Source organism: Aquarana catesbeiana, linkage group LG03, assembly GCF_042186555.1.
Source record: "Aquarana catesbeiana isolate 2022-GZ linkage group LG03, ASM4218655v1, whole genome shotgun sequence".
Classification (NCBI taxonomy): Eukaryota; Metazoa; Chordata; class Amphibia; order Anura; family Ranidae; genus Aquarana; species Aquarana catesbeiana.
Genome location: NC_133326.1, coordinates 724691230 through 724704740, shown reverse-complemented (window position 1 = coordinate 724704740; position 13511 = coordinate 724691230). Strand labels below are relative to the sequence as shown.

Genomic DNA, 13511 nt, shown 5'->3' with positions numbered 1-13511 from the left:
GCAGTATTATCACCCTATACAAGTGATGGGGAATCTATAAAAAAAGACCATTAAGGGCAGTATTATCCACCTATACAAGTATGAGAATATCTATAAAATGACCAGCAAGGGCAGTATCATCCCCCTAATGCTAAGATTTTATACAAGTGAGGGGTAATCTATAAAATGACCATTAGGTGCAGTATTATCACAAATGAGAGGAAATCTATAAAATGACCATTAGGGGCAGTATTATCACAAATGAGAGGAAATCTATAAATTGACCATTAGGGGCAGTATTAGCACCCTATACTAATGAGAGGAAATCTATAAAAATGACCATTAGAGGCAGTATTATCCCCCTAGTGCTCAGATTATATACAAGTGAGAGAAAATCTATAAAATGTCCATTAGGGGCAGTATTATCCCCCTAGTGCTCAGATTTAATATCAGTGAGAAACAATGTATAACATGAACAGCAGGGGGTGGTATTATTACCCCACTACTCACATAAATAAATGAAAAGAAATCTACAAAATAACCAGAATGGAGCAGTATATCACGCCAGTACCCAATTTATATTAAGAAACAATATGTACAATGACCAGCAGGGGGCGCTATGATGACTCCAGTTAACGTACAATAATTTATTTTGATATTTTGTTTCAGACAACAATGAAAATAGCCTGTACAAGCAACAAAGGAGGTATGGGGATAATGGTAACAATAGTAATAACAAGTAATGGATAGGACATTAGTTGTCAAGTAATGGGGTACCAAGATATGGGGTGTCATGGAATGGGGTACAAAGGGGTAATTAAGAGAAGTGGGGGTCAGGGCACTGGGGTATAAGGGTATGGGGTGTCAGGTAATTTAGTGTCAGGGCACTGGGGTATCAGGGAATGGGGTGTCAGGTAATGGGATGCCAGGGCACTGGGGCATCAGGGAATGGGGTATCAGGTAATGGGATGCCAGGGCACTGGGTATCAGGTAATGGGATTCCAGGGCACTGGGATATCAGGGGGTGGGGTGTAAGGTAATGGGATGCCAGGGCACTGGGTATCAGGAAATGGGGTGTCAGGTAATGGGATGCCAGGGCACTGGGGAATCAGGGAATAGGGTGTCAGGTAATGGGATGCCAGGGCAATGGGGTATCAGGGAATGGGGTTTAAGGTAATGGGATGCCAGGGCACTAGGGTGCCAGGACACTGGGGTATCAGGGAATAGGATACAAGGGTACTGTTGTATCAGAGAATGTGGTGTAATGTAATGGGATGCCAGGGCACTGGGGTATCAAGGAATGGGATGCCAGGGCACTTGGGTATCATGGAATGGAGAGTCAGGTAATGGCCTGCCAGGGCACTGGGGTATCAGGGAATGGGGTGTCAGGTAATGGGATGCCAGGGCACTGGGGTATCAGGAAATGGGGTGTAAGGTAATGAGATGCCAGGGCACTAGGATGCAAGTACACTGGGGTATCAGAGAATGGGATGCCAGGGCACTGGGGTATCAGGGAATGCGGTGTAAGGTAATGAGATGCCAGGGCACTAGGATGCAAGTACACTGGGGTATCAGAGAATGGGATGCCAGGGCACTGGGGTATCAGGGAATGGGGTGTCAGGTAATGGGATGCCAGGGCACTGGGGTATCAGGGAATGGGGTGTAAGGTAATGGGATGCCAGGGCACTAGGAAGCAAGTACACTGGGGTATCAGGGAATGGGATGCCAGGGCACTGGGATATCAGGGAATGCGTTGTAATGTAATGGGATGCCAGGGCACAGGGGTATCAGGGAATGGGGTGTCAGGTAATGGGATGCCAGGGCACTGGGGTATCAGGGAATGGGGTGTCAGGTAATGGGATGCCAGGGCCCTGGGGTATCAGGGAATGGGGTGTAAGGTAATGGGATGCCAGGGCACTAGGATGCAAGTACACTGGGGTATCAGGGAATGGGATGCCAGGGTACTGGGGTATCAGGGAATGCGGTGTAATGTACTGTAATGGGATGCCAGGGCACAGGGGTATCAGGGAATGGGGTGTCAGGTAATGGGATACCAGGGCACTGGGGTATCAGGGAATGGGATATCAGGGAATAGGGTGTCAGGGGAAAGGGGTTTCTGGTGGACGATTGAAGCTTGCATCCAAGAAGATGGCCAGCGTCCCCAGAGAAGTAAACACGATAAAAGTCCAGAGAAAGAGACGGTCCACCACCATGGCAACATACTGCCAATCCTCCTTCAGCTGTCAGACAGAAAAGAGAACAATTATCACCAGATCACAGAATGTGGAATTCACATGTGCTCTACCGAAATACCCTGAAAATACAACATATATCACACTGAAACCTTCCTGCAGGGCATCACGATTATATACCCCCAACAAAATACCCTGCAGCACATCTCCCGCATATGTACCTCGAAACCTTGGGGGTGTTACAACTTGATGACATACGGGTATGTACAGTAAATACCTCTTTGCTTGGCCACAGTCTAAAAACTTTGAAGAAGGCGGCCATCACTGCTGGTACCGGGGGATTTCTCTCTCGGAGTGCTAAATCCATCCAGGTTAGGGAATGCAAACTCAACAAATGATCTCAATGGAGGAATCCAGATGGTAACTGTGCAGAGACATTTTGTATCCAATGGACCACCAATTCTCAAAAAAAATATCGCAGTCTGGTACACAGCTGAGGTCAGGGCTGGCAGAGGTCATGTGAGGTCAAATCAATCGAGATCAAAGGGAGAACATAATAAAGATTTCAACCAATGAGATATCAAACTTTGTATTGGAAAATGTGGGAATGTTACAACTTGATGACATGTATGTAGAATGCTTGTGTGAGCCTAGAGTATGATAAAGACAACCGTTCAGGTATCAGGGGTGGAGAGGGGTCTGCAGTATGGGAGGACCCAATAGAGGGAACAGAAGAGAAGCTAGACCCAGTAGGGCCACCAGAGGGATTCTGAACAGAGGAGGGACTGAGCAGAATAATCCAGGAAGGTCTTCATATGGAAACTGAGCAGAGGGATCCAGGAAGGGTCCAAGAGTGAGTCTGGGCAGAGAGAGGAGAAGAGCAGCAAGACCCAGGAGGGGCACTAGAAGAATTGCAAGGAACAATGGGACCAGGAAGGGCACCAAAGGAAATTTGAGAAGAGAAACAAAAAGAAGAAATGGAACCAGGAGGGGGATCAGATCTATTGCGAGCCAAGGGAGAAGAGCACCAAGACCCAGGAGGAGCACCAGATGAATTGTGAGAAGACCGAGAAGAGGAGAAATTAGAATAGGAAAGGAACCAAGGGAATTGTGAGAAGACGGATGAGAGGAGAAATGGGACCAGGAGGGGACATAGGAACTGTGAGAAGAGGGAGATGGGGCCAGGAGGGGCACCAGAGGAATTCTGAGCAAAGGGATGAGAGGAACAACAGTACCAGGAGTGGTACCAGAGAGTTTCTGAGCATTAGAGGAATCGTGAGAAGACAGAGAAGAGGAGAAATTAGAATAGGAAAGGAACCAAGGGAATTGTGAGAAGACGGAGGAGAGGAGAAATGGGACCAGGAGGGGACATAGGAACTGTGAGAAGAGGGAGAAGAGCAATGGGGCCAGGAGGGGCACCGGAGGAATGGTGAGCAAAGGGATGAGAGGAACAACAGTACCAGGAGTGGTACCAGAGAGTTTCTGAGCAGTAGAGGAATTGTGAACAGAGGAGGAATGGGACCAGGAGAGGCAGTAGAGGAATTGTGAGCAGTGGAAGGAGAGCAATGGGACCAGAAGGGGCAGTAGAGGGATTGTAAACATTGGAAGGAGAGGAGCAATGGGATCTGGAGAGGCAGTAGAGGAATTGTGAGCAGTGGATGGAGAGGAGCAATGGGACCAGGAGGGGCAGTAAAGGAATTGTGAGCAGAGGAAGGAGAGGAGCAATGGGACCAGGAGGGGCAGTAGAGAAATTGTGAGCAGAGGATGGAGGGGAGTAATGGGACCAGGAGGGGCAGTAGAGGAATTGTTAGCAGATGAAAGACAGGAACAATGGGACCAGGAGGGGAAGTAGAGGAATTGTGATCAGAGGAAGCAGAGGAGCAATGGGACCAGGAGGGACACTAGAGGAATTGTGAGCAGTGGAAGGAGAAGAGCAATGGGACCAGGAGGGGCAGTATGAGAGTTTTGAGCATGGGAAGGAGAGGAGTAATGGGACCAGGAGGGGCAGTAGAGGAATTGTGAGCAGAGGAAGGAGAGGAGCAATGGGATCAGGAGAGGCAGTAGAGGAATTGTGAGCAGAGGAAGGAGAGGAACAATAGGATCAGGAGAGGCAGTAGAGGAATTGTGAGCAGAGGAAGGAGAGAAGCAATGGGACCTGGAGGGGCAGTAGAGGAATTGTTAGCAGATGAAGGACATGGACAATGAGACCAGGAGGGGAAGTAGAGGAATTGTGAGCAGAGGAAGCAGAGGAGCAATGGGACCAGGAGGGACACTAGAGGAATTGTGAGCAGTGGAAGGAGAAGAGCAATGGGACCAGGAGGGGCAGTAGGAGAGTTTTGAGCATAGGAAGGAGAGGAGTAATGGGACCAGGAGAGGCAGTAGAGGAATTGTGAGCAGAGGAAGGAAAGGAGCAATGGGATCAGGAGAGGCAGTAGAGGAATTGTGAGCAGAGGAAGGAGAGAGGCAATGGGACCAGGAGGGGCAGTAGAGCAATTCCGAGCATAGGAGGGAGAGGAGCAATGGGACCAGGAGGGGCAGTAGAGGAATTATTGTGAGTAGAGGAAGGAGAGGAGAAATGGGACCAGGAGGGGCAGTAGAGGAATTGTGAGCAGAGGAAGGAGAGGAGCAATGGGACCAGGAGGGGCGCTAGAGAAATTGTGAGCAATGGCTGGAGAGCAGCAATGGGACGGGGGGGGGGGGGGGGGGGTTGCAGTATAGGAATTATGAGCAATGGATGGAGAGCAGTAATTAAACAAGGAGAAGCACCAAAAGGGATCTGAGCAGGGGGAGGAGAGGATCAATCGGACTGGAGGTGCACCAGAGGGTAGAGAGCAAGGGGAAGAGAGGAGTAAGTAAGGGCATTAGAAGAATTCTGAGCAAAGGGAGGAAAAGACCAGCAGAACTAGAAGAGACACTAATGGATTTCTAAGCAAATGTAAATGAAGAGCAATGCAGGAGGGATTTGAGCAATAGGAGGAGAAAGGTAGTGAGACCCAGAAGAGACACCAAAGTGATACTGAGCAGGGGCAGGAGAGGAGCAATGGGACCAGGAGGTGAACCAGAAGAATGGTGAGATGAAGGTGGTGAAGAGCAATTGGACCTGAAGGGCCCCCTGCAACACTGTAAGCAGAGGAAGGAGAGGAGCACTGGGACCAGGAGGGGCACCAGAAGGGCTCTGAGAAGGGTGAGGAACGAGCATCGGCTCAAGGAAGGGCACTAGAAGAATTATGAGCAAAGTGAGGAGAAGATCAGTGAGACCCAAGAGCCATTCTGAGCAGAGGGGACCAAGGAGGAAGGATCCACAAAATGAAGCATCAAGGACAGTGCATGATGACAGACCCCAAAAACCTGAGTGCGTAAGCCTCTTACAGATGTGCCAATACGATATGCCAGTGTTGCTCTTATCTTTGATAAACCACTAAAGGTCCTCAAATAATGGTGTCCCTTAATATATACTTATCCCTGTCATATCTTTATACCACTCGCATAATGTGTGACAAACCTGGGAGCCAGGGCCTAAGATAGGCTCTTCCTGACCTAAGATGACTGCCAGAGTCACATGGGGCAGCAACATCCAACTGGATCGCTTCCCCAGTGACTCAGGAAACTATGGTAAAACTGTCTTCTTCTTAACCTCCACTCCAGCTACAAGGCCCCTGCGGTTGAGCGCCACCTACCGTGGAGAAAGTAGACTGCACCTGCCTACAAGCTTGAAGATTTTCCATCAACGAATCAAAAGTCAACTTAGAAGCTACTGAATGCCTTGTTTCTGAGTCTAATGAGGCCTTAGGGTCACCTCTAGAGTTTTATCTACATTATATTCTGAGACTTACATTATCATAGTCCTCCTGCTCCTGCAGCTGCTGGGCGAGATATCGGATGGCACTGATGGCAGACTGTAGATCCGGGGGGAGAGTGAGCCCCAAACTTGGACCATCCAAGAACCATTTCATATCCCGTGAGAAGGCTGCCGCCTGGTACCTACAGAAGAGGACATCAATAAATATTTCACTCTATGTTCTTATTGTCTCACTTTAAATTTTTCATCTTTTTTACCCTTTTTTGATAATGTGCAACAAGTCAGATAGAGCCCACCTAATTTTTTGGCTGGAGGCTGTCCAGCATCTTCTAGCCCATTTCTTCTCAGCCTGACACTACCTGGCCCGCCTCTTTTATTGATTGGATTTAATTTCTTTCAATCATGCATCACATGTGATGTTTGTATAATTCCTCTCCAACAGCTGGCCCATTGCTTGCATCAGGAGGGCTCTTGAGAGGAGTAGTGGGAAAGGGGGCTGTTGTTTTAGCGCTGTTTATAAATAGGCCCCAGTGCAATAATGAAAGGCACACACCTCTCAGGCTTGGGGAAGATGAAGTCATTCTCCGGCCTGCGGATGAAGTACTCGTCTGCATGTCTTGAGACTGGGGTCCGGTGGGTCAGTGGTTCAACTGGAAGAGGTGGCTCAGGTTTTGGTCGGCTAATCCGGAGGTAGTGGGGGAGGTGAAGGATAAATATCTACAACGCAGAGGGGTACAAAATAGTCAATTACCAATCAGGGAACTAGAAAAGTCTAAAAAAAAAAATTGCAAAGTCTTAAAATTATTTGAAGGAGAATAATTGAGTTGATACGCTAGACCAGTGGTCTTCAAACTGCGGCCCGGGATTCGGCCCTTTGCTTGATTTTATCTGGCCCTTGGGGCACTATTTCATACACTGACACCAGCAAAGGCGGCACAGTTCTTCACAATGACACCAACAATGGGGCCTAATAACACCGATGATGGGGGGCCATTCCTCCCAATGACACCAAAGATGGGGCACAATTCCTCCCAATGGCATCAACAATGGGGCCCAATGACACCAGTGATGGGGCACAATTCCTACCAAAGACACCAACAGTGGGGCATAATTCCTGTCTCTGACACCAAAGATGGGGCATTGTTTACACCAACTGATGCTGGAACTTTTTCTACTCCCAATGACTACAGTCCAGCCCCCCTAAAGTTTTAAGGACAGTAAACCGGCCCTTTCTATAGGAATTTTGGAGACCCCTGCGCTAGACCCTAAAGACTTTTGCCCATAGAAAGGCAGAACTCTCATCAATCTACTCTACCAGAATTGAGTCAATGATAATCTTTTTTTCATTTATACTGAATTTGCGTCATTGGCAGAACTGCCAAATAATCAGCTCTCAGGCATTATAAGGAACTCCAACCATACCAGCACGCAGTTCCCAGGTCTACAAATCTGCTGTGCCCATTATGAGGGGTTCCCACCATCCCTGTTCTGAGTTCCCGGGTCTGTAACCTGTTGTGCCCATTATGAGGGGTCCCTACCATCCCTGTGCTGAGTTCCCGGGTCTGTACACCTGATGTGTCCATTATGAGGGGTAAATTTTGTTTATTGAAAAATCTTACAAGCAACAACTTATATACAATAAAACCATAATAAATAAATAAAACATATTTACAAAATAATTGAATATGATTATACAAAACAAGAACATTATAAATGGTACAAACCACATTGCGCACAACACAATCCCTACGGGAGAGCCAGACTAAGGAACATCACCGTCACCATGCATGTAGCCTTTTATCAAAAATATATTTGATCTGAAAATCTAGGGGAGTGAATCAAGAATACAAAGAAAAGCCGCACACCCCGAGATCAACAGGCAGCAGCTACAGAGTCCTGATATTCCTCCATGCCCTTATCCAGGCCTCCTGCTGCCACCTGCCTTTCTCAAGACCCTAAATCTTCCCAACCTCACCCAGAATGTCCTGCACCACCACTTCCACAGGGAGGATTTTACTCCGTAAGGATACCTGACACCATGCACTCCACGTGAAATAACGGACTACTAGACTAACTAAAAAAAGTGTTTCCAAATCATAATCCCGATGAGTCTGGAATGCCCCATACACCCACTCTGCATAACTCATATGGGGGGAAGGGTATACTCAGAGCCCTCCCCACCCTCTTGTAAACCTCTATATTAAAAGGGCACTGAAGTAGAAAGTGATCAATGGACTCCACCACTCCTCCACACTCCACTCTTGGGCAGCCCCGATCACTCATAGAAAGAAACTTCAAGTTGCCCTTCACAAGGGGCATTACAAGGGGTTCCTACCATCCCTGTGCTGAGTTCCTGGGTCTGAACACCCGCTATGCCCATTATGAGGGGTTCCTATCATCCCTGTGCTGAGTTCCCAGGTCTGTACACCCGCTGTGCCCATCATGAAGGGCTCCCATCATCCCTGTGCTGAGTTCCCAAGTTTGTACACCTGCTGTGCCCAATATGAGGGGTTCTCACCTTCCCTGTGCTCAGTTCATGGGTCTGTACACCTGCTGTGCCCATTATGAGGGGTTCCTACCATTCCTGTGCTGAGTTCCCGGGTCTGTACACCTGCTGTACCCAATTGTGAAGGGTTTCCATCATCTCTGCTAGATTTGAATTCACTTTAAATAATGAAGAATGTAACATGAGGAGCTGGTACACACAAAGGTGGGGGGGAACAACCCAAAGCCCCCTGCTGGGCAGGAAGTAACCTGGGAATTATGGCAGGGAGATCTTGCTGCTGCAGAGATCAAGATATATAGAGAACTAGTGACTCAGCCCGCCAGACTCAACCCACAGATAAAGTATACATTTTTGGGTGAACCGATTCATTAACCATAAAAAACCCAATCAACTGTAGTATGGTTCAGAGTCTCATGGAGTCAGGTAGGGTAATACAATCCCAAGGACAGAGAAATGGACAATACCTGCCGCACCCACTGGGGCATTTGATGGGTGTTGGGGGACCGATGGTGAAGATTCAGGACCACTACACTCAGGATGACAGAGAAGGTGACCAGGACCATGGTAAACATCAGATAGTTGACAATGATGGGGACCTTCAATGAGGTCTCTGGGACTTTGTCAGCCAGAAGCAGCAAGAAGACAGTAAGTGTGAGAAGAGCAAAGATGGACAGCGTCATCTTCTCACCTGGAATGATGGAAAAGAAAGAGAGTTAGAAGAGGAAAAGACAGGGATGATAAGGAATAGGGATGAGCCGAACACCCCCCGGTTCGGTTCGCACCAGAACCCGCGAACGGACCGAAAGTTCGCACGAACGTTAGAACCCCATTGACGTCTATGGGACTCGAACGTTCGAAATCAAAAGTGCTCATTTTAAAGGCTAATTTGCATGGTATTGTCCTAAAAAGGGTTTGGGGACCCGGGTCCTACCCCAGGGGACATGTATCAATGCAAAAAAAACTTTTAAAAACGGCCGTTTTTTCGGGAGCAGTGATTTTAATGATGCTTAAAGTAAAAAAAAAAAAGTGAAATATTCCTTTAAATATCGTACCTGGGGGGTGTCTATAGTATGCCTGTAAAGTGACGCGTGTTTCCCATGTTTAGAACAGTCCCTGCACCAAATGTCATTTTTAAAGGAAAAAATCTCATTTAAAACTGCTTGCGGGTTTAATGTCATGTCGGGTCATGGCAATATGGATGAAAATCAGTGAGACAAACGGCATGGGTACCCCCCAGTCCATTACCAGTCCCTTTGGGTCTTGTATGGATATTAAGGGGAACCCCGCACCCAAATTAAAATAAGGAAAGGTGTGGGGCCACCAGGCCCTATATACTCTGAACAGCAGTATACAGGTGGTGCAAACAAGACAGGGACTGTAGGTTTGTTGTTAAGTAGAATCTGTTTGTAATTTTGAACATTTTTAACGTGTTTAGCTCCAGCCAAAAAATCTTTTCTAAGCTTTTTGGAAAACATAGGGAAGGGTTATCACCCCTGTGACATTTGTTTTGCTGTCTTTCCTCCTCTTCAGAAGATTTCACCTCACTTTTTTGTCCCAATGAAAAATGTTTTTTGAAAATTTGGGTTTTTTTGTGGAACAAGGATTGGAAAGCATCAGTGGAAAGGAGAACTTGTTTTCCCATATTAACTCTTACAGGAGAGAATTTCCCTTCCTAGGGGTAGATTTCATCTCACTTCCTGTTGTCTCCTTCCGTTTACAAGTAGGAGTCGTTTGTAAGTTAGATGTTTGAAAGTAGGGTCCTGCCCTATATACTCAGCAGAAATTTGGGCCTTAGGTGTTGCTGTGGCCACAACACTGTAAGCCCTCACAGGGCCCTGCTGTGAAATATTAGATCAAGAATTGTAATTACATGCCCCTGTTGAACAGGAGCTGAAAAATTAGGCCTTAGGCACTGGTGCTGGTGCCACAACACTGCAACCCCTCACAGACACTCTAGTTGGAACGCAGGAACGAGCCCTGCTGCAAATTATTGCTTCAAAAATTGTAATTACACGCCCCTGTTAGACAGGGGCAGAAAAATTGGGCCTTAGGCACTGGTGCTGGTGCCACAACACTGCAACCCCTCACAGACACTCTAGTTGGAACGCAGGAACGAGCCCTGCTGCAAAGTATTGCATCAAAAATTGTAATTACACGCCCCTGTTAGACAGGGGCAGAAAAATTGGGCCCTAGGCACTGGTGCTGGTGCCACAACACTGCAACCCCTCACAGACACTCTAGTTGGAATGCAGGAACGAGCCCTGCTGCAAAGTATTACATCAAAAATTGTAATTACACGCCCCTGTTAAACAGGGGCTGAAAAATTGTGCCTTAGGCACTGGTGGTGGCGCCCAGAACCAAAAATGTTCTTACAAGCTATCAGCGTGATGATTGAGGAGGAAGAGGATAATTACTCAGGGATAGTCACTCAGCATCAGCATAGGCAGTCTTTGAAGGGATCTGAGATTTCAAAAAAAATTATTCGGTTACATCAGCATCAGGTGCTTGGTAGCTGGTGGTGATCCAAGACTCATTCATTTTTATGAAGGTCAGCCGATCGACCGAGTCGGTGGACAGACGCACCCTGTGATCGGTTACCACGCCTCCAGCAGCACTGAATGTGCGTTCCGAAAGAACGCTGGATGCAGGACAGGCCAGTAGCTCAATTGCATACTGTGCAAGCTCTGGCCAGTGATCCATCCTCAAGACCCAGTAACCCAGAGGATTTTCGGTGGGAAAGGTGTCCAAGTCTGATCTTGCCCCTAGGTATTCCTGCACCATGTAAAACAGACGCTGGCGATGGTTGCTGGAACCGATCATACCTTGGGGCTGCGGACCAAAAAATTGTCTGAACGCATCGGTCAGACGGCCACCTTCTCCACCGCTCCTTCTTTGACTGACCGAAGCCTCAGCAACACGTTGTCCAGAAACAGGAGTTTGTAACCTCCCAGTCTCTGGGAACGCGTTGCACAGACCTTTCTGCAAGGCCTCCCGAAGATGTTTCATCCTCTGCTCCCTCTGCGATGGCAAGATAAGGTCCGCAACCTTACCCTTGTAACGTGGATCAAGGAGGGTTGCCAGCCAGTATTGGTCCTTCTCCTTGATACCACGAATACGAGGATCCTTCCGCAGGCTTTGCAGGATCAGGGAGGCCATGCAGCGTAGGTTTGCTGAGGCATTCGGTCCGGAGTCCTCTGGGTCACTAAGAACGACATGGTCCGCAGCCACCTCCTCCCAGCCACGTACAAGTCCATGTGTTTCTTGGGACTGATCCCTTAAAGACTGCTGCTGATGCTGAGTGCCAGGCTCCACCTCCATACTGACACAATCTTCCTCCTCCTCCTCTTCCTCCTCGTCCTCTTCCTGTGTGATCGGCGGGCACGCAGGAACACTGTCTGGATAAAGGGGGCCTTGAGAGCTAAGGAAGTCCTCCTCTTCCTGCCTCTGTTCTGCCTCAAGTGCCCTGTCCATTATTCCACGCAGCGTGTGCTCCAACAGGTGGACAAGGGGGACAGTGTCACTGATGCATGCACTGTCACTGCTCACCATCCTCGTGGCCTCCTCGAATGGTGACAGGACAGTGCATGCATCCCTGATCATGGCCCACTGGCGTGGGGAAAAAAAACCAAGCTCCCCTGACCCTGTCCTGGTGCCATAGTCGCACAGGTACTCATTGATGGCCCTCTGCTGCGTGTGCAGCCGCTGCAGCATGGCCAACGTTGAGTTCCACCTGGTGGGCATGTCACAGATTAGGCGGTTCTTGGGCAGGTTAAACTCCTTTTGGAGGTCCGTCAGCCGAGCACTGGCATTATATGACCGGCGGAAATGCACACAGACTTTCCTGGCCTGCCTCAGGACATCCTGTAAGCCCGGGTACCTGCCCAAGAACCGCTGCACCACCAAGTTAAGGACGTGAGCCAAACAGGGCACATGGGTCATTTGTCCCTGTCGGAGGGCAGAGAGGAGGTTGGTGCCATTGTCGCAAACCACCATTCCTGCCTTAAGTTGGCGTGGCGTCAACCACCTCTGAACCTGCCCCTGCAGAGCTGACAGAACCTCTGCCCCAGTGTGGCTCCTGTCCCCCAAGCACACCAGCTCAAGCACCGCATGGCATCTTTTGGCCTGCGTACTTGCGTAGCCCCTTGAACGCCTACGGAGCACCGCTGGTTCCGAGGAAGAGGCCATGGAGGAAGAAGAAGAGGAGGGGGTGGAGGAGAGAGGTGTGTCACAATCAGCATTTTGGAGGCGTGGTGGCGGAACAACCTCCAACACTACTGCACCTTGTCCTGCATCCTTCCCAGCTGCCAGCAGAGTCACCCAATGCGCCGTGAAACTTAGGTAACGTCCCTGTCCATGCCTGCTGGACCATGAGTCAGCGGTAATATGCACCTTACCGCTGACCGCCCTGTCCAGCGAGGCATGGACATTGCCTTCCACATGCCGGTAGAGAGCCGGAATCGCCTTCCGTGAGAAAAAGTGGCGTTTGGGTACCTGCCACTGAGGAACCGCACATTCCACAAACTCACGGAAGGGGGCAGAGTCTACCAACTGAAAAGGCAGCAGTTGAAGTGCTAGCAATTTTGCCAAGCTAGCATTCAACCGCTGGGCATGTGGATGGCTGGGAGCAAACTTCTTTCGGCGGTGCAGCAGCTGGGGCAGGGAAATTTGCCTGGTACAATCTGACGTCGGTGTACCAAAAGCAGATTGCCCACAAGTACTTGGCTGTGACACACCTAATTCTACACCTTCATTCCTCTCACTGCAGGTCTCAGAGAGGACTGAAGGTCTAGTGGGGTTGGAAATCTCAGCTGATGAGGAGCAAGGAGAGATCCTCTTTGTTCTTTGGTGTGGGTCTTTTAGATACGCTTGCCAACGAACTGCATGGCAGGTCAACATATGTCTGGTCAAGCATGTGGTACCCAAGCGGGAGATATTTTGGCCACGCGAGATACGCTTGAGACATATGTTGCAAATAGCAGCGGTGCGATCTGATGCACTCGTCTCAAAAAAGGCCCACACCAAAGAACTTTTTGAA

General features: G+C 48.8%; 1 protein-coding gene across 5 annotated transcripts in view; it reads right to left on the bottom strand.

Moving 5' to 3' along the window:
- Nucleotides 1-606: 606 nt before the first annotated feature.
- CHRNB1 (cholinergic receptor nicotinic beta 1 subunit) overlaps nucleotides 607-13511 on the bottom strand; it is a 152022-nt gene continuing 139117 nt past the window's right edge. For all 5 annotated transcript variants that reach the window (XM_073623268.1, XM_073623264.1, XM_073623267.1 and 2 more), the window contains 4 exons: nucleotides 8941-9164; nucleotides 6524-6687; nucleotides 6005-6152; nucleotides 607-2219 (listed from right to left, as the gene is read on the bottom strand). In XM_073623268.1, the coding sequence (XP_073479369.1) occupies nucleotides 2079-2219; nucleotides 6005-6152; nucleotides 6524-6687; nucleotides 8941-9164 (677 nt within the window). In that variant the 3' untranslated portion in view covers nucleotides 607-2078. The remainder of the gene's footprint in view (nucleotides 2220-6004; nucleotides 6153-6523; nucleotides 6688-8940; nucleotides 9165-13511) is intronic.